The 22,827-nt window shown below is 31.2% G+C and overlaps 1 protein-coding gene across 1 annotated transcript; it reads right to left on the bottom strand.

The window, feature by feature from the left end:
* Window positions 1–13,275: 13,275 nt before the first annotated feature.
* On the bottom strand, window positions 13,276–14,088 carry LOC131657327 (21 kDa protein-like). The gene has a single exon (XM_058926738.1). The coding sequence runs from the start codon at window positions 14,001–14,003 to the stop codon at window positions 13,440–13,442; it is 564 nt and encodes a 187-aa protein (XP_058782721.1). The 5' UTR covers window positions 14,004–14,088; the 3' UTR covers window positions 13,276–13,439.
* Between the last annotated feature and the right edge of the window lie 8,739 nt (window positions 14,089–22,827).

A 22,827-nucleotide genomic window follows, 5' to 3' on the forward strand; every position in this document is an offset into this window, starting at 1 on the left:
GCAAAAACAATTCCAATATTGTGGTAACCGATTACAACTGGCTGGTAATCAGTTACAACCTGCTTCCAGTCCTTTACTTCATCAAAAATCAAGTCTCTACTTATTAGGCTTCTCTTGTTTACTACATCATAAAGTTTGTAACCACTTGTTGAATGATACCCAGCAAGTATAATATTTTCTCCCTTGTGATCTAGCTTCTTTGTAAGCTGATTCGAAACATGTTTATACGCCACTAGTGATTCTAGGAGTAATGGTTCCTCTCCCTTCGCTAGAACAAAAACCTCCTCTAGTTGAGACTCCAACCTTTCAGTTACTGATCATTCTGCTCCAATTATAACAAATGTGCGGGAAATATCAAAGTTAGAGACTTTTTAAAATAAATTCTTATAGAGCAGTAGACTTTTTAAAATAACTTAGCCATAATATGAATCATTAAATTTGTGATAACTCATCTAGGGTGAAGATGATCATGAACCTTTTATGAATGTTTTGAGGTAAGTCATGCTAAAGACTTAAAATCAAGCACTACTCAGAGAAAGTTCAATAATAACTAAAGTAACAAAAATGTAATTTAACCTTTTTAATTAAATAAGATGCTCTTGCTGATATCAACCGACTTGAAATTATTCAGATTTGGTTAAATTAATAATAAAGGGTTATTGCTTTATTAAAAGATGGAGCTATCTAACCGACATTAATTAGTATTTAAAAATCACTTTCACACTTCACACTTGAGATCTTTGGTGACTGAAGCCATGTGACAAAAGTAATTCTATTCTTGTGGTCGTGATCACTGCAACTTGGCCTTATCTAAAGGCCATGACACTATAAATTTTATTACTATATATTTTAATAATTATGTTTTGCGTTATAACCAAACTCTGGATACATCTATGAAGTACTTATTTGACAAAATAACTTTCTATAATGTGTTAGTTTGAAACGCATTAATATTAACTGTTTTATTAACGGCTTTCTTGTATTACATACACGTACATGGAAGTGTGGACACAATGATTTTTCTAACATGTTAGGAGTTTGTTATGAGTCTTTGTCAATGACTTAAGTTGTTGGCACTAAATATCATGAGGAATTTATACAAATGTGTTTTTAGTGTTAAAACAACAAATCCGGCATTTAATAAATCTTTTGTAAATAAATAAATAAATATAACACACAAATATTGTAAGGGTGTGGTAATATGAGTCTTTGTCCTTGCTTGTATCTTTTCAAGAATATTAGAAGAATCATCTTGTTCATCATCAGAAAAAAGAAATTATAGATGAACACCTAAGTTGAAAGAACAATTTAACTGAACAATATTCCAAAGATTCATCATCTAGTAGAGGATTTAAAGAAGTTTAAAAAAAAAAAAAAGTAGAACATACGAAGAAGCTTTGTTTAGAAGAAAATATGAAGAAGTTTCATCAAGTGGAAACTTTAAAAGATCATAAAGAACGTTTGGAAATTCATAAGATAAGATGATACAACCTCAAGAAAATTTTGGAGAGATGTCTTCAACAACATCTCCGACAATACGTCAGAAGACTCTCATGAAGTATCTTCTCAAAGATGGGAATCTGATGAAGAATGTGTGCTTCTACGTTTCAAGAGAACACAATGATACTGAGATAACATTTTTAACGTATGATCAAATGTTTAAGTTAAGTGTTAACTTCAATAGAGATAATGATAAATTAGAAAAGAGAATTGTTGATTTTGAAAAATATATTGAATTTTTAGAAAATAACAAAATAATGGGTGAAGAAATTGCTAGCATTAAAATTGAATATTTAACATTACAAAAATGTGAAACATGTGAATCTCTATAAAATAAAGTAACCAACTTGCATGAAAGCTTATAAAAATTTACTAAAGAATAAAGATAAGCTGGATCTAATTCATTGTAGTTAAAGAGCTTCTTATAATAAAAATGGCTTAGGAATTAGAAATATTTGTCATGCTAGGAAGAAATCCAACCATCTAACCTTTAATTGATGTGATAATCTCATCACTTTGGAGCCATATTGTTATTCCAAGTTAAATGATTTAAAATACTCTAAAGAAAATAACTCTATATTTCTTAAAGTCACTAATGCTCCATGACTCAGAAACACTAGAGGTACCAAAGATGAATAATTAATCTATTTTGCAGGATTACTTTGCAGCTTTGAAGGAGCTAAATGAAAATTAAATAAAGTTGTTCAAAGCATGTTTACACTCTAAGTATACAAAGTGAAAGATGGTGTTTGATGATCCTAACAAAGTTTGATCAAGTTTCGACTTGTCAGTGTTAATGGTTATGTCCAATAGTCATGATGATTATAATGATTATAGAGTCTGAGGATCCTTGATGATCTTTTCACTCATAAAATTTTTTAGCCAACTCTCGTATCAAGCAATTTTTAGAAATGGAAAAATCAACAGTTGTTAGTCGTTACCTAATAAGGGAGAGTTTCTCAAAATATCTTGAAATTTTTGGGGTAAAACACTTGTTAGAGATTAAATCAGAAAACTCTGATTAACTCTCTAGAAAATGGTCTTATTTATGTTTAGTGAACATTATTTTATCATTAGCATATTTTTTTGTTTGAGCTAAATTTTATTTTAGCAAGATTGCCATGCAAAAATTGAAATATTTTAGCTAAGGGGTGCAATGTTGAAAGAAAATGGGTTCCAAGAAAAATGACAAAGCCTAAATGCATGCCAAGGCCCAAAAAGTGCAAGGAGACTGAAAACATAATACATAATTGATTACCATATAAGTCTAATCGATCAGAGGTTTTTAAAATTCAAATATATCACCTCATAATCAACTAAACCTAATGACTTGTCAATTATGACCTCTTTAAGTGTGTGTCGCCAGTAATCAATCATTAGGGTTTATGACATTAACTCCTCTAATCATTATAAGGGAAAATTGATTAGAAGCATTCTTTAAATAGGTATCTCACCCTCTCTTTTCTTCATCCCATCTTTTGCTTTCTTCTTGTTGTTGTTTTTATTTTCTTTATGTGTGCGCAAATACTAATTGATATATTCATCATTATCATGGCTCCGAAAAGGATTATCCCATATAGAAAAATTTCTTCTCCAACTTACTTCTCAAATACCTTTTCATCACAAGATCAAGAAGATATGTATAATAGATATTATGCAATAAAGTAGATTCTTCATTCTTACTACTTGGAAGAAAAGGTCTTTGAAGAGTGTGAATTTTTAAAGCTCTTTGATGAAGAAACACTAAGAATTTTCCTACGTTGATCAAGATGTTCTACTCCAAACTCAACTATACAGATACATTTATCACCAGAGAGATACGAAAACAACCAATCAAACTATCTCTTGAAGATTTCGCATAGATTTGCAATCTTCCTTGTATTAGTTGTATTTATAAAGCTGATGAAGAAAGATGTAATGATTTTTCTTATGTCTTTGTTGTTGTCTCCTTCCTAGAAAATCCAAACTATTGTATTCACTTTCCCATCATGGTTGGCAAAGTACACCTACATATTCGACTAATTCATTATGTGGAAACCAATATTCTTATACCAATGTAAATATAACTTTGGTAAACTAACCAAAAACAATGTTGTTGTGGTTTGGTTACTTACTAATAAAGTAGAAACATATTGGGCTAGTGTGGTGATCCATCATATTATGTAGAGCAAGATAAATACTTTATGTTTACCATATGGTGGTATGATAACAAAAATATTGGAGTATTATGGCTTCAACCTTGAAGATGAAGAATCAGACAAAGATTATACTGGGACAGAGAATAATGCAATAAGTAAAATGTAAGTAATGATTACTAAAAGTGTGTTTTCTCACAAGCCTCCTAAGGAAGAGGAAGTTTCCTTAAGTTACCAAGTCCACCTTAGCAAGGAGATCCTTCAATTTTTGAGTACTTTGATTATGAGATCCCTCAAACTACTCCTATATAAGCTCTTCTCAACACTCTCATCAAGGGGAAGAAAATGACTGACAAGAAGATCAACTTCCTATAACGGTTGTTTGCTTAGAATGGATCTCAATTACCTCATGTTTTTTTTAGTGACGATGATGAGGATTCAAAGTAGTTATCGCTTATTATTTTGCTTCATTTCTTCTTCTTTGTTTTTTCACTTTTCCTTTTGTATTTGAATTCTATTTACAATTAATAAATTATTTCTTTTAATGAGTATATATGTTATTTCCTTTCATACCTCTTGATCTATGTGCTTGGATGTATTATATCACTTTATCTTTTTTCCTATCTTTCTCGTGATACCAAAAGGGGTGAAGCATATTCTCCAAGAGAGTAAGGTAAACTCTCTATATTTGTTAGGGGGAGTTTAACCACTCCAACCCTTTACTTTATTCTTTGTATATCCACCTCCCTGATAGATGTCCTTCACTCATTAAAAAGAGGGATTATATGGATATATGTGCTTGCAGGTATAATGTATGCAACAATCAGGTGACTTATATGATTTTGATTATGACAACACTATTAGATGAAATCTTGATATGAAGTAATGATCAAGTTGTTATCCTCTAGAGATCAAGTTGTCAAATAAAATCTCTTAAGGACAACACCTAATTTTAAGTGACGTTTGGTGGAATATCTGATGATCTTTAGCCAAGCAATCTCTATGATGATGGTGTCTTTCAAGAAGCCTTATGAAACCTCATTAAATAGAACTAGTCAAGTCCAAGATGAAGTGATAAACCATTGATGTATCAAGCAAGTAATCTTAAAGCTTCAGATTTTGTAAAAGAGATGAAGTGTGAAAAATCGTATGGTTTGTGTCTTAGTGATCATAATTTTGTAAAAGATATTAGATTAATTCCTAAATTACTCACCTAAAAGTGTTTTTAACCTCTCTAGTTAATAAAAATATTTAAAGCCCTTAGAGGGACTATCAATGTGATTTTGGGATTGAAAAAGGGTGTTCCTAAATATTTAGGAGGCTTAATACACTTCCTAATCAATTAAGGCCCTTATTCAATTGATTAGAGCAAGTTTAAAACATCATAATTGATTGATAACACTCCTAATAGATTAGGACACTAGTCGTTGTAACTTTTTGAAAAATAGGATAGTTGTTTTTATGACGCACATAATCGAGTAGACCTATGACTTAATCGATTATGAGAATTAAATATCTCATGGATATTTTTTCTTTTTGAGCCATATTTGTCTCCTGTAAATAGAGAGTTCTCCTCAGTTTTAATCCACACTAGAAAACGAGTTTTGACATACTTTTTCACTATATCCCCCTTTTCTTCTCATTTCTTTCATTTTACTAAAATAGGCTTAGTGCTTTAAGAGTAAAAAATATCATAGAGGTTTTCTTGTGTATTTTTGTGTAAGTTTAATATTGTAATTTGTGAAATAATTTTTTTATCTCATGTGGAATATCACTTTTGAGAAGTTGGTGTTTGGTTTGTGAGATTTTCTGTGAAAATATCTGTTTGGAGTCATTTGTCCAAACATTTTCATCTACTCTCATTTCAGTTTTAGTTTTATAAAACAAACATATTTCAAATCACTTCCCTTAAAATTATAAAAATTGTTAAATGATTATACCACACTTGTCCCTATGGATATGATACACAAAATTACTTACTTTTGTGATGTTTGTGTAGTTGGTGGTTATTTTAGCAAGTTCATTTTTTATGTTTTTTTTACCAAATGAGAGTTTTTGTTGTAATGAAATCCAATTTCAATGAAAAATTTCTCCTTTTCCGTATTATTTATGTTTTGTCACATTTATTTGATAAATTTTCAATCTTTTTTAACATGCATGTTTTCATGTTTTTCCTTTTCAAAAGCTTTGTGTTGATGATAAAAGGGGGAAAAGAAAGTATAATGGCATTATGCATACAAAGAGATAAATAACGAGCTAAAACAATTGACTTTCTAATGTACTCGTTGTTAAATTATAATTCTTTGTGTCGAAGTAAGATGTCGTTTGACATAAGGTGTGTCAAAAAGCTTGGTCTGCCGAGTTGTATGTAGTTGTCTAAGTGTCGAAGCAGACAGCTTCACACAATATTTTGACTTGGGTCTAAAATAGGTATTTTGGGCTTTTATGTATTAGGCTTTGACTTAGGGAGAAAGTAAACCTAAAACTATAAAGAGAGGGAGTAACCCCTATTTTGTAATAAGTTGAGTATTCACAGAATTTGCAGTTGCAAGTGAATAAGAGATTTTTTCCCTTTATAAAATCAAATCCAATTAAATCTTTTTCAGAAAAAGTTAAGATTTACTAGAATACTTATCAAACAAATGCGGATTAAACATTTATTCCAAATAACACACTTTTAATTACACTTCTAATTGAGCAAAAAGGGAAACAAATATGGAACAAAACTCTTAAGCGATATTCAAGTAGACAAAACATATGCGCCAGAGTCAAACAGAGACATGATATTTCACACAAAGTCATGACATCTTCCATAACATGTTTCCTAAAAATTAGCAAATTGAGTGTAATAACAAACTCCCCCTTGGCTATTTTTTAAGCAAAACAAAGATGGTATACACATTCATACGCATATTCTTTCTGATCAAATATGAAATACATAAAGACATATATCAAAGATGTTACGCACAATCTGCAAGATCATATCACAAGCGCACAGATATAACACAGATCATATGGAATAACTAGAAACGCAAATAACATAATGGCACAAAATGTGCTATATCTCCTCTTATTTTCCTTAAGACACTATTACAAAACGCGCATACGACAATGCCAAAGTCACCACAGTTTATCTATATACCGTGGTGACATATCTAAACTGATGCGCTAACAAATTTTTTCTTTTCTTATTAAATTTTTTTAGCATATAATAACGGTGGATGATTTAACTGTGGTGATAAAATGAAACTTTCATGGGTTCGAACCTCAGTGCCCTTAAATATTGTATTCCTTTGACGTTAAAACGCACCTTTTCTTTTTTATTTATTTTTCAATAAATAATAAAAGGGCTATCACTACAATTGATAGTTTTAACCGTTGTAAAATACCCATATATAAGCGATTTAACTCTCACTTTTTTACAGTAGCATCGTATCCTTCGCAGGTAAATCCTAGCACCCATTTTATCTCTTCTTCTTCGTCATTAACCGTGATTCTTGTTCTTCATACATAAGGTATTATTCTTCTTCTTCCATGTTCTTGTTATATAGCTTCTGATTATATATTTTGTTACATCTTGTTGAATGTTTTCTTTTTTTTTAGATTCGTCTTCACAACCTTAACAGGAATAAAGTAAAAGAAGTATGAATTTATGTTGAAAACTTCACCCACCTTGTACTTCTTCATAGATTCACAAACAATATGAACTTTATACTTTGTTACAGTTCCATGACTTAATGTACATCCATTGATGATGTAAGTTGTTAGTGGTTTTTATTTTGTTGCATGTATTTGTTATTTAAAACTAAGTTTGTGGTTTCACATCTTGATAACTTTCATGGTGTTTGTAGGACTCAAAAAAAGAAAAATACTCCCTTCATTCCTTATTATAAGAAAAATTAAAGTTTTTAGATTCATTGAATAAATGATGTATCTAGTCTATAAAAGATATATGGTATAAATACATCATTTATTGAATGAATGTAAAAAGTAAAATTTGCTTATAAAAGAGAACAGAGGGTGTACATTGTTAAGTCACAAGAAAAGTAAATGAAGAAACAACAGCAACAAACTTTATCTAGTTTGAAAAAACTATGAGAAGAAATATAAGAATTATGAAGTTTTTGTGTAAACTTCTTACTCCTTATATTTATTTTTCATAGCTTCACAACCTAGATGAACCTCATAATTGGTTTTGTTGTATGATGTTGTTTTGTTGATAACTGTTTTGTATATTATTGTTGATTAATGTTCTCAGAGCAAGAAGGTTAGGTTGAATTTATTCTATTCTATGTAGATTGTTTGTTTCACCAACCATCACTTAAAATATATTCATTTAAATTGACATAGATACTTATAATCTTCAAATTAAGTTATATTTGAAAACCAACTTATATCAATCAATGTTTTCCAAAATTCCTGTGTCTTATCTTTCACTTCATGCTCTTTTACATATAGAATATGGTATAATGACCTGACTCCTTCGATACATTGCTATCTTCGATTATAGATAAATTTCAATAACAAGAATTAATTGGATAATCTACCTCGTCATCAACACTTAAAATCGTAATTTTTATGATGATCTATCATCATAAAAATTACGATGATAATTGATGAAGACGAGGTTGATTATCCAATGCCTTATTGTTATTGAAATTGAACTATAATCGAAGATAACGATGTATCAAAGGAGTTAGACCAATAAACCACACTCTATATGTAATTAAAAGAGCATGAAATGAGCGATGAGACGCATGCAATCAAAAAATAATCGTTTGCTTATGTTGGTTTTCAAGAATAGTTAATTTTTAAATTATAGACTTCTTCATCAATTTGAATGCTTGTATTTCTTTAGTGAGGTGTTTGGAAAAACAAGCAATCTACACATTATAAGATAAACTTTGGGTACTTTCAACAATGGTTATCTATTGTAACCGTGATCAAAATAATTTATGTTTTCAATTTTTTGAGGATGTTGGGTTTCGAACCTAGTACCTATGTGTATATATCACAATGATTTATAAGAATAATTGTTGTGATATGTGATGCACGCCCAGCCTTACAATAACGGTTTCCAGAACGTGGTGGAAACAACAAACTTATAACTACACCCTACTTAACAACAATATGGCACGCGTGACGGTAACGCTTTTCCAACCGTTGTGTAAGGGGTTTTCCGTAGTAATGAGAGAGACAAAGGCAAGAGATCACTGTCAGAAAAACAGATCATCCAGATTAGAACATACAAATTCAACAAGAAAAAACCAAATCCAGACAAAACAAAAACAAAAATAGTTATCAAAATAACCAATAAGCCATCAAACCACCATACAAATCATTGAGATGAAGTAAAGAAATCATCATCTTAAGCAGCTTTATACCCGTCCTCAACACTAGATTCCTCTTTAACCCTTCACATGTCTTCATCTTAATCTATTGTTCTAAAAACTTTTCCAACATCTAGAATGGCACCTTGAGATGAAGCACCACCAGCAGCTTGCAGACTTAATATTTTAATAATGCCTTCACAAACACCTTTCCTTGTAGTGGATGTGACGATAATTTCATGCAGAGCCTTAGCCTTATGTATAAGAGCCTTGAGAATGTGGCCGCTCACAGGTCTAGACATAGGAGACACATCAATAATATCTTTATCAACCGCTAGACCGGATTCATCAATCCAAGGACATTGGGAAACGTAATGTCAGGAACATGTTTCCTAGCAAACATTTTATAAATTAAATTTAACAATCCAGGAGCAGTACCAATGAATATATCAAATACTAAAGAGGGGAACTCAATAGGAAGTTTAACCATCTAAGATTAAGCATTCTTAACCACTTGTTTAAAGACATAATCACCAAAATCGAAAGTAGCACTAATGCCTATTTGATATAACAAACTACCTAGACTGGGAGTAATACTTGATCCTCAGGAGGAAGAGCTTAGTTTGCAAGACTTATCTTGTACATAATTGCATATTTCACGCTAAGGTTTAAAGAAACCAATAGGCCTTTAGATGTCCAATCATCATGCATATTCCTTGTGATTTCTTTCTCTATAGTCTTTAGAGATGGGACTGTCATCAATCTCCTATACCAAGGTAACCATTTATAATTGTAGGCGAGAAGGTGAATCACTAAACTCGTACATGCACCTACTTGTAGTCACTGATCCCAACATCATTAAACCCTTTAGGAAGGTTGAGAATAAACTCTTCTACTTGTTTCAGATAAAAGGGATCAATATTCATCACCATTTTCAGAACCTAGGCACCATTAAGGAGTTCCAAGATCTCGTTGCAATTCTTAGTATTATTAGATAGTTCTATTTCAGGATCAAACCTTTGAAGGAAAAAATATTTCCAGTTGGCCACGCTCTCTTCAAAATGAAAAGAGACATTATCTAAGAGAACAACCGAGATATTTTTAGGTATTTTCTTATCACCAACCACCTTTTTAGGTATTCTTCTCAGGGGAAGCATCAACCTTCTTTGTTTTTACTACTAAGCTTTTCTATTCTACAATTGGCTTTATCTTTGCAACAACTTTGTTTCTTTTCTCATTTTACTTTTTGTTCTTCTCAACAGTGGATTTTTTCCCAAAGCTTCTTTTATTATTTTTTGTCACAACTTTCTTTTTGCTCACAACAAATTTCTTACCTTTCATTTTGGATTTAACTATGAACACATACCTTTCTTTTTTCTCACAATTACATACCAAATACTCTATCCTTCTAAAATAAGAAATACATTCAAAAATAGCGTATTACAACACAAATACAAAACTCAATAGAAAGAGAATACAACACACTAAAATCTTTAGGAGATGAGTCTTTAAACAAGGAGAGTCTTCTCCTTAAATAGAAACCTTGATGCAGTCGAAAAACCCAATAAAGTTTTGACAAAACTAGTTGAATACAAAAAGTACAAGATCAATATTTCCCATTAAAACCAAATCTAAATCTTTTATAAAACCAAATCCAATTAAATTGTTTTCATACATAATTAAGATTTACCAGAATCTTTACCAAACATACGTAGATTAATTTAATTGAATTTTTAATTTAATTATTTGGATTTACTAACTTATGTGGTGATTAAATAAAAATTTGAAGAATTATGGGATGAGTGTTATTGGGCCAATGTAGTGTTTAGTAAAAGGATGGGTGTTAGTTATGAGGTCTTATACTAAAGTTGATTTTTATTTTTCATAAAAGAAGGAAAAGAGGAAAATTGGAAATAGAAGGAGAAAAGAGCAAAAGAGGAGAAAGGAGCAAGAACGTGAAATTTCAGAAACAGAGAAAGAGGAAGAGTCCAAGAACTAAGCTAAGGTAAGGGGGGACTCTTCCAATTAACCTCTATTATCGGGTCGTAGATGATAGGATTGATATCGTATGTTATTGATTCGATAGAGAATAGATTCTAGGTTGGGGTTTTGAGCAATTAGGTTCAATTTGATGAATATGATGTAATTGGTTTGTTATAATTGATGGATGATAGTTATATTGCATTGTTGTTGTGTTAGAATCATGAAAACTATGAAAATTGGTCACTATAATGTGTGGGTTCGTATTTGGTGTTGATAGTGAAAGTAGGAATGAACAAAAGTCATAAAATTGTGATTTTCTGCTACTGTTCACGCAGGAATCGGGTTTTGTCTGGTGAAGACCCGGGTTCCAGTACAAAATTCAGGAAGGGTGTATTTTCTGAACCGCAGGAACCGGTTCCCACGTAGGGACGACTCGGTTCCTGGTACAAAAACCAGAAATGTGTTTCTGAAGGATTTCAGGAACCGGTTCCCACATAGGGAGGAACCGGGTTCCATAGATTTTTCTTAAATTTCACTTAACTTTAAAAGTTTCTAACTTTCAGACCGTAAGTCCGATTTGGGTGCCGTTTTGGGTGTTGGATCAATAATTTTATCCTCTATTTAATTAAATAACTTAAAGAGCAGTAGCTCATTTTATTTTAAAAACCCGGTATATTTTGTTGAGATGGTGAATTGTGATGGATGTGTGTTTACGTGATATGGTGATGACGTAACCCTTTGTTGTTGTTGTGTTGGGTTGTTGTACTTGGTACTCGATTTTGGATTGTGTGATTGTCATTATGTTGTGTGATGAGTTGAATTATGACAATGTTGTGCATATGATTAAATTGGTGATTTGCATGTGATAGATGAGGCATGCATTTGTTTGAATCATATGTTGACTGTATCCAGATGGAGAGGGATCAGTGGTAGCTAATTCCCATTGTGTGGAATTAGTGAGAGAAGTAGTTGTATCCTTGATGATGGTGGATCGGTGAGATGGGTGAAACCCATGATTGGTACCACATGCATATAGTTGCATTGCATTAGGTGTATGAATCATTATAACATGAATGGAAGTGTTCCAATGTTATAATATGGTGTGTTGATTAATGATTGTGATTAGTGGATGTGTGTATAATCTGAATATATTTGATATTGGGTGAATATTATACTGTTGATGTTTTATCGTTTATGAGCTGATAACATTGTTTAATTGTGAAAGAGACTCACCCTTACTGTTGTTATTTTTCAGATTGAAGCGTAGCCGTACTTGCCTTGGTGAGGATAGCTCGTAGGCTTGTTTTAGAGTCGTGTCATGCTCTGGTCTTGTAACATTGGGGAACGTTTGTATTTTTTAGAGTTGGATATTAACTCTCGTTTTGGTTTTATTGTTGAATAATATTGTTTATGCCAAGAGTATGGTAGACAATGGTTTTGATTATTCAACTGAATGAAGTATTCTGCTGTGTTTAAAACATGTTGAATGAAGTATTCCGCTGTGTTTAAAACATGTTGAAGTTATTTATGTTCTTCGGAATAGCATGACCTATGTTTTGTTTTATATGAAGTAGTTGTAACGCTCTTATTTGCATGTTTATTCTGAAAATATTATTTAAATTATTGGGGATTTAAAAGGGTTTACATAAGACACTTTTAATCACACTTTCGATTGAGCTAAAAAGAAAATAAATATGGAATAAAATGTTGGAGAAATATTCAAACAGGCAAAAACATGTGCGCCAAAGTCCAATAGAGGTCAGATGTATCACACACAGTAAAGACATTTTGCTTGAAATATTGCCTATAAAGTAAAACAAGAAATTATGCATAACTATTTTGTTAAACCATTATGATACTTAGAAGGTAAATATAGGGTCAAGTATATGTCACACAAAGATAAGTAAATGATTCAAATGAAGATCAACTATAAACCATACACTCTATGTACCCCTTTTCGATACTATTATCTATTTTATAAATTACACTCTAAGTACTTCTTGGTGACCTTTTGGTTCACTTACCAAAACCTATCAAGAAGTTTTTATTTAAGAAAAAAAACTAATATATGCTCCAAGAACATAAATTAATAAGTTATTTATAAAAATATTTTTTTAATTCTCAAATTTTCGAAATAAACGATTCTAGTAGAGGTGTTTGTGTCACATGTCACAACAAGCCAAATAACTCAAAACAACTTGACACGCCTAATAAGGTTGAGGTAGAGATAGGAAAAAATTCCTCAACATTTTCATACATCTCATCATCAAAGAAAGTTGCAAACAAGAAAGTAAAAACAAAAATAGTAACTCTATTTCACACAAAAATAATCACAAAGTTCCATATTATTATATATATAATTATATATGTAATTACACATTACACACAACATAAATTAAAACAAAACAAAAAAGGAACCAACCACATTAAAGGCATTCTCAACAACCTTAAAAGCAAAACCTTTGATTCCTAGTGTTTAATTAATTTCTACCTAGTGATTAGCAGCATATTGATTTATAAGTGAAAGAGCATTACTAGTAACTTGAGCAACATTAACCATTCTAGATCTAATAGAGGCTTTGATTTTTCCATCAAGTGCTTTTCCACTAAATCCATCACCACAAGTGCTTTCATCAGTCAAAGCTGAGCTAACCCATGTCTCAACATTGCTTATATGCCAATTGAAATCTTGACCCTTAATCTTACAAAGTTGAAGCTCTTTCAATGAACGGCTAAGCCTATCAACACTATCACTAATTTCCTCAGCACAATCATGAAGAGCAGCATATTCTCTTGGTTTGAGATTCTTGAAGCTCTTGCACATTGTGACAAAGCCTTTTGTGGATTGAGTTTTGTTGAGACTAAGGGATAGAGCTGTTTGGACTAGTTGGTGAGGGTCTTGTTGGATTGTTGAAGCATAGACAGAGAGAGATTGAACACAAAGTGTTGGGTATTGTGTTGTGCTACATGAGGATTTGATGAAACTTGTTGGTGTTGATGTTGCTATAGAGAGAAGAGAAATTAGAAGGAAAAGAAGAGTGAACATTGTTGCCATGTTTGAGGTTGAGATTTGGTTTGGTATATAGAGAGAACAAAACAAGTTTTGTTTTGAGGTTTGGTTGTGATTTGTTAGAATAAGAATCTAGATATTATATAGAGAGATATAGATGGGAGTTGGGCTTGTGAGTCAATAGTTTCCAACTATATCATTATCATATGCCTAACTCTTCATGGTGGGGTATACTATTTAGATAAAAAAAAAGAGAGAGAGAGAGAATTTAAAAGTAAAGCATGTAAAACAAATTAAAAGGGTAAATTATATTAATAGAGAAATTTGATCTTGACAAGCCAACGATATCAATTTTATGTTTTATAAATATTCTCTACTATACATTTTTTTAATATATATATATATATATATATATATATATATATATATATATATACACACACACATTATTTATTTTCTCCACTTATAAAAGTGTTTTATTTAATTTTTTGTCCCGAAATAATTTTTTTATAGTTTTACTATAATATTTATTATAACTTTTTATAATTATATTTTTATTTATTAATAGTCATCTACTTAGCTATTTCATTAATTATAATTATTAAGTAATTTTTTTGTCAAATAATTTAATTATTAAGAATTTACACTTTTTCGAATTTTCATCCTTATAAGTGATGTTTCTACTCAGTTATCGATTAAAATGGCTTAGCGAGAATTTAAATAATTTTATTAAATAGTATTTTTTTTTAAAATTAGTATAATTATTTGTTTTTAAGAATCACATAAAGTTAAATAAGACACTCTAAAATTATTTCAAAAACATTATTGAAAAAAACAAAAACTAATATTACTATAATTTTTATTTTAATATTTAAACTACATATTTTGTTTAAAAAATATCATTACAAACAAGTCCACAGTTGCAAAGTCATTTTCTCATGCAAAGCTAAAGATTAAAAAAATGATTATTTTTGCACTTAAAAACAAAGTTGTCGACATCTCTTATCATGATTTAAAAAAAAACCACCAATAATATTATAGAGTATTGTAAATATGTTTCCTCCTTTAGAATGCTATGATTAATGAATTTGGATTATTACACAACAATAATTTTTTTTAATAGCTTTGTGATGGTCCCACTTAGGAAAAATCTAGGGAAAATTATTGGGGTGTGTGAAGAAAAAAGAAATGTGAATGAGATTATTGCTAGCAGCAATCGCAAATCATGCAGCGACATGGGGTAATGTTATCTCATATTTTGTCTCAATTGGCACATGCCAACTTGCTTCTTTATCTTTGATTATTGGGTTTTCTTTGTTGAATTATATTGCATCTCTTTCTAGTTGTAAAATCTAGTAGCTATATTTTTATTTTTATTTTCTATAGTGTTTCGCTACTCTACGCCTCACATTTGGGGCTATGTACCACTACTTTCAGAAACGGGAAGATAATTTTACTGCAATTTTACTTAAGCGCTTTGCCCCTCCACGCCTAAAATTAAAGGGCGACTTAACTTAAGCGTTTTACTCTTCCATGCCTTGCACTTGGGGGTTATGTACTTTCAGAAATGGGAAGGCGATTTGACATAAGCGCTTTGTCCTTCCACGCCTCACGCTTGGGGGCTATGTACTTTCAGAAATAGAAAGACGATTTGACTTAAGCGTTTCACCTCTCACGCCTTGTGCTCGGGAGCCATGGACTAATAGGAAAGTATCTTGAGCTCGACCGAGGTGAAACCGCTCCTACGTGGTTCGAGGTCAGCAAAATCGCTTGATCAAGCCGCCAATGTGGGTACCCACAAGGTCGTCCAAATATGGGTCAAATATCAACCCGCCAGGTTTTTAGTGGATCGAACTCCCCTAATCCGCCAAAAGACATTGTCCTTCAATATGCAATTATGATTGTATTAACGACACTGAGTATCTGTACGATTGTCCACGGAATAAGGAGATAATACTCATGGTTATAAATCACGGAAGTTATACCATAATGGGAAAATATTATAAATAGAATCATCATCTCTCCAAGAGGGGCAAGCAATCCAAAAACGTGAAACACAAACTTCACTACGACCTCTTCCGACCCACATCACGAGAAGTTACCAATATTATTCTGTAGGAACACCTAGATTGTGGCGTTCTCCTCTTTAAATTTGGGAGATGATTGGTAATTGAATACGCGTCGAACGATGTGGAATGCAACCAGCCGTTGGATTGATTTTGAGAGACTGGCATGATATCCTCGTGAGAGGTACTTTGCGAGACGGAGAAAAAGAACTTACTTATCCTTACACGGTACCTTCTTGCTTTGTTACTAAACCTTTGTTTTCTGGATCTTATAGTCAGTCTGAAACAGTATCCAAACACATATTGTAATAAACAGGGAAAACTCCATCAATTAGAAATAAGAGAATTATAAGACAATATATGGTACTTTATCGGTGACATGTGTTGACTTAACCCATCAATAGAAATAGTTACGAGAAAATTTTGAGCATGTTCTACCTACTAACAGCTAAAAATTAATTTTTGTTTTGTGGTCATATCAAACTTTACGCCTATGTTCAATAACACTCGTCAAAACACGTTGTACTTTAGAAAGGACGATGTCATTACTAGTAAAATTATTTGGGTCAAAATATGGAATCACATTTTTAAGACCATCCAAATCTCTATTAAAATAAGAGTTCATAATATGTATCTCAATATATAATATTATAACATTTAAGATTGAGCATTAGAAGGAACAAAAACGCATGAGACGATCTCTACTTTCGAGTATAAATCCAACCTCCTCAATTCTAATGATAAAGAAACTACCCTTCATTGAATGAAGGTCCCGAAGAAATGACCTTCATCAATCATAATACTTTCAAATACATTTTATATTTCTTTAAAATAGTCGATTTTCCATATCATCAAATCAAATATTTAAATATTACAATTAATATTTTACTCAAACACTCAAATATATAATATTTATAACTTATATTATCAACCTTAAAACCAAAAAAAATTAAGTTAAAAGGCAGTGGCTAAAGTTTATAATTTACTAATTGATAATGAAGCCAAAAGTAACTCGATGCTTAAATATATAATTAAACTTTTAAAAATTAAATAAGATGCTCTTGCTAATTTCAACCGACTTAAAATTATTCAAATTTGGTTAAATTAATAATAAAGGGTTATTCCTTTATTAAAAGATGGAGCTATCTGGCCGACATTATTTATTTCAAAATCACTTTCACACTTGAGATCTTTGGTGACTGCATCCATGTGACAGAAAAGGATTCTATTCTTGTGATCACTACAACTTGGACTTATCTAGAAGGAAACCACAATCCATTTTTTATTATATTTTTTAATTTGATGTATCCAATAAATTGTTTCATAATGAAAATAATTTATCATTAAATTTAATTGAAATGCGTTAATACGGTCATAGATGTTAAATTTTTTAAAGATTTTGACTTAATTTTAACTACTTAAAATTTTTGTTTGGATTGATGGAGCCGAATAGAACGGAGTGAAATGAGATGAAATAAAATGATATTTTATTATTTGAATAGTTTAAAAATGGATGGAACGGAACGGAATAGAGTGGTACAGATTCCATTTCATTCTATCACTTACTACCATTTTTCTTACCTTCGATTTGGGCGGAATAAACAACTTACTTTGTTCCGTACTAAAATTTCCAAACAATAAAATAGTATTTTCGTTCCACTCCGCTTCACTCCATTCTGCTCCGTTGACTTTTAGATATCCAAACATAGCCATAAAGTAACACAGATAGAAGAGGGTGGTAAATTGACATTATGAGTTTTTTTTTACATTAACAAAATATATATTTATTATTTATATAAAAAATTAATTAAATTAATAAATTTTAATATTATTAAATTAAACACTAATATCATAATTTAAATTCAAAGTTTATAATTAATATTATTTATGTGATATTTTAATATTTTTTATTATTTTATATATTTTATATCTTGCAAAAAATCCTTAATAGAGATGGAGTTCAAACCCACAATATTCTATATATACAAATTTTAAATATAAATTTTTGATCATTATATTATTAGACAAAAGAGATAAATACATATAGAAATAAAAAATAATGAATATAAAGAACTTTTATTATTAATGATTTTTGACTTTTATTAGAACTCTAATTTATAGATATAAATAATTATAATGTTTTAATAGTATAATTTTATGGGTCATGCTAACGAGTGCTCCAGAGACATTGGTTAAACATTTATAATAAAAAAATATTACATATTCAATGCATTGAAAATACACAATATTTAATACCCTACCAGTATGTGTCTAGAATCTGAATACTAATAACTGGTACTGAGTACATACAAAAGTCAAGAATAATAACATAAGTGTATACATTTCAAAATCATCTTGAAGATGGATACAATGAATATATCTACACAAAGATATTAATACACAGCGGAAGAAAAGATTAGGCACGGTCTTCACGACATCCGATCAAAAGCTCTTGATCCAAGCATCTAGCAAAACTCGATCTTGCATGGTACCTGAAAAATAATAAGATGAATGGGGTGAGATTACTAAATCTCTGTGAGTTCCCCTATCTTATGGGTCCTCTCGGCTCTACAAGGTACATACATAATCTACAGATCCATCTCAGATCCTAAGGTTTCCTCACTATCCAGTACAAGAAAGCCTATCAACTCGTAGCACCACGATTGAGTGTCCGTTGACCACCCAATTGGATCCACTGAGAACATATCACATGTTCGAATATTAGGTACATGTTTCCTCCAGAATAGGTCTTCTGGATTTACCTGCCAACCTTCTGTCGGGAGCTACCTTAAGGTCTAGTCTTCTGGGTTTACCTGCCTATCCGCCCTTGAAACAAGACCCCAAAACATACATTTTCAATCTACATGGTAAGTAACTCATATGACTATAGAGAACCATGGAACCGACATTGAATCTCTATAACGATTCAACTCGTCCAATTTCCTGGGTTCAAATCTCACATAGAAATTCACCCATAAGGAAACAACAAAAGGAGAAGGTGAGGTACACATCCCCGGGAGTTCATCCCTGAAGAATACTCCTGAACTAAGGAGCCGACCCATTCCCGAGACCAAAGCCCGAGAATGCCCGCAATATATGTGGCACAGGGGCATCCTTGGAATTTCTTCACAAGAAGTAGCCAACATATATGTAACGTGCCTACTCGCAGTTACTGTCCTTTTGTCTGTCCTCTAACCCCTCGTCTCATACTTACTACACCATTAGATTGTAGGATTTTAGAAAGTAGTTTCTTGATAGGAAAAAGGAATATTAGGCTAGCATCCATTCATGTCTCTTGGCCTAGGTATCCTAAGGTTCACCTTACCATATTCATATTTTGTTAATCGACGTACACAAATTACACCAAGTAGTAAGGCCTCCTCGCCTTTGGTTTCACTTGGTTAGCTTCACAAGCTATAAGATCTCAACATCTTTGGTGTACGTGGCTAGATTTGACGTCCATCGCCGCTCATTCCATGATGCCTACAACCCAATTGAAGGAACACTTGGGCATTAAGGCCTTGAGGACGGTTAACGAATCAATTATCCGAGAATTATCTTTACTAATCAAGGTACCAGAAATTTACATGGATTTGGTTGATACTCAAGAGTATGATAATGTTGTAAAAGCTTAGGCATCTAATAACCCTTTCCGTTAGCTTTCCAATGCTTCCGACGGCGCCCAATTCCGAGTTACGGAACTCCAGTTATGGTCGAAACAGTAAAGAGATGATTTTCTGTTAGGTGCAATCGATTTGCACTGGTGTGCAATCGATTGCTCACTGAACCAGAAGCGCAGAATGCCAATTTTTCATAGTGCAATCGATTTGCACTGAAAAATTAATTATTTATGTTTTCAATGTATTGAATACATATATTTTAGATAAAAATTTATATTTATATTTTATTAAACAATTCTCAACTTACCTTTTTAATCTCTTAACGAGTGCCCCAGGGGCACTCGTTAGTATTACGCTAATTTATATATATATATATATATATATATATATATATATATATATATATATATATATATATATATATATATATATATATATATATATATATATATATATATATATATATATATATAGGGGACGACTCAAGTGAGAACACTTGGTTATTATGAGAAATGAGAACAATGAATCACGACCATTAAATTTGATTTTAATGGACTGGATTGGTTTCTCTTTCTAAGATCTAGTCCATTAAATATTAAGGATCTTAGAAAGAGAAACCAATCCAGTCCATTAAAATCAAATTTAATGGTCGTGATTCATTGTTCTCATTTCTCATAATAACCAAGTGTTCTCACTTGAGTCGTCCCCTATATATATATATATCTATATATATATATATATATATATATATATATATATATATATATATATATATATATATATATTTGAGCACGACAATTAACCTTTTATTTTAGTTTTTAAATTACATTATGTACTGCATTCAAACCAAACTTTGAATACATCAATCTAGTACTTTATAATTACTACATATTGACAAAATAACTCCCTCCACTAGTGTTGTGAGGTGTTAGTTTGAAATGCATTGTTGTGATGTGTTTTATTAACGGCTTTCTATCACATTACCCACACGTACATTGTAGTGTGGACAAGTTGATATTGAACATTCATCTGTTATGATTTGTAGCATCTTAGAAGTTTGTTAGGGGTCTTTTTCGATGACTTAAGATGTTGCCTCTTTTGATTTGAATCGATTGCAAAGGTATTTTAGTTTTTAAACCATAAATCATTATGATGTGCAATGATGTGCATTAGGATGAAGTGGAATTGGAATGAAGTGGATAAAGATTTTGGTTTATTGTTTGAATGTTTTATGATTGGACAAATTAAATTAGCTATTCGGCCCTAATTCAAATGCTAAAATGTATTTCATTTTGTGCATTTTATTTCATAATTTTCATCAATTCAAACATATTGTTTAAAATTACACATCTCGTCATGTCTGTTATGATCGTGCAATGTTTAAAATATACAGAAATAAGAAAGTATTGTTGAGAGTTGCCTACACCACTAATGTTGTCGGTATTAGAAAAGTGAAAGATGATTCACCTCTAAAAAGACTTAAATTTGTAAGGATGTCATGCACACTTTACAGGATATAAAGAATCATGTTTCCGGTTTTCTTCTAAAAATGGCAGAGTTTAGTCAGTCTATAGAGGTAGATTTGTACACAATCACTAAGTATGATATTTTTGTAAATTTGCCGTGGTTAAAACTTTTGTGAATGCGATTGAAATTCAAGTTAGTAAGAAAATTAAGAGACTTCCTACTGATAGGGGAACTGAACATGATTCAAGTTTATTTAATGAATTTTATAAACAAAATTGAATTGTACATGAAACGACTGCACCATATTCTTTAAAATTAATGGTAAATCATAAAGAAAGAATAGAACTCTTAGTGAACTTGTTACAATTATGTTAAATTTTGGTGCTGCTCCTCACTAGTGGGGGAAATTTTGTTGATTGTTTGCTATGTCTTAAATCGAGTTCCCAAGTCAAAAAGTAAGATATCAACTTATGAGATATTAAAGAAAAGACAATCAAACTTGTCTTATTTAAGAACTTGGGACTATCTGGCTTATGTCAATATTCGGATCCGAAACGAGTAAAACTCGCTAGTAGAGTCTACGAATGTATATTCATTGGGTATGCAACAAACAGTAAGGCGTATATAATTTATGATTTGAATGCTAAAGTGATCATAAAATCAAATGATGTTGGATTCTATGAAGACAAATTTCCTTTCAAATTGAGAAATAGCGGGGATACTTAATTAAATCACATTCCTGTGATAAGAAGCATCGAAAGCAACAACGAAGTAGAAATGGAACTTTGACGAAGTAACAGAGTAAGAGTTACTAAAGACTATGAGGCCGATTATATGGCTTATAATGTAGAAAAAGATCCATTAAATCTTCAAGAAGCTTTGTCATCTTTGGATGCAGATTTATTACTAGAAGCTATTAATGATGCGATAGATTCTTTATAATCTAACAAGACCTGACACTTAATAGACTTACCTCTGGGTTGCAAACCAATCAATTGTAAATAAGTTTTTGAAAAAGAAACTAAAACCTGATGGAACTTTTGACAAGTACAAGGCTCGCCTTGTAGCCAAAGGTTTTAGGCAAAGAGAAACTATAGATTTCTTCAATACTTTTCTCCAATCACTCGAATTACATTCATTAGGGTACTATTACTAATTTCAATAGTCATTATTTATAACTTAATAGTACACCAAATGGATGTTAAAATGATTTTTTAAACAGTGACTTATAAGAAGAAATCTATATGGACCAACTAGAAGGGTTTGTGATTCATGGACAAGAAAACAAGGTCTGTAAGTTAGATAAATCTTTTTTATGGGCTAAAACAAGCTCCAAAGTAATGTCACAACAAGTTTGATGACTTAATAATATGAAATGAGTACAAATTGAATGAATGTGACAAATGCGTTTATTATAAAAATGAGAATCACATTTGTACTATCATATGTCTACATGTAGACTATCTACTCATATTTGGATCAAACAACTTTGTGAAACAATTTTGATATGAAAGATCTTAGAGAAGTGAGCGTGATTCTTTGTATCAATATCACGAGATCTGAGCAAGGAATTTCTTTGGATCAATCACACTATGTGGAAAAGATCTTAAAAAATATAATTACCTTGATTGTACACCTGCGAGCACATCATACGACCCAACACATGAAACTGTTTAAGAATATTGATGAAAATGTTAAACAATAGAATATGCGAGC

Source organism: Vicia villosa, linkage group LG3 (genome assembly GCF_029867415.1).
Source record: "Vicia villosa cultivar HV-30 ecotype Madison, WI linkage group LG3, Vvil1.0, whole genome shotgun sequence".
Classification (NCBI taxonomy): domain Eukaryota; kingdom Viridiplantae; phylum Streptophyta; class Magnoliopsida; order Fabales; family Fabaceae; genus Vicia; species Vicia villosa.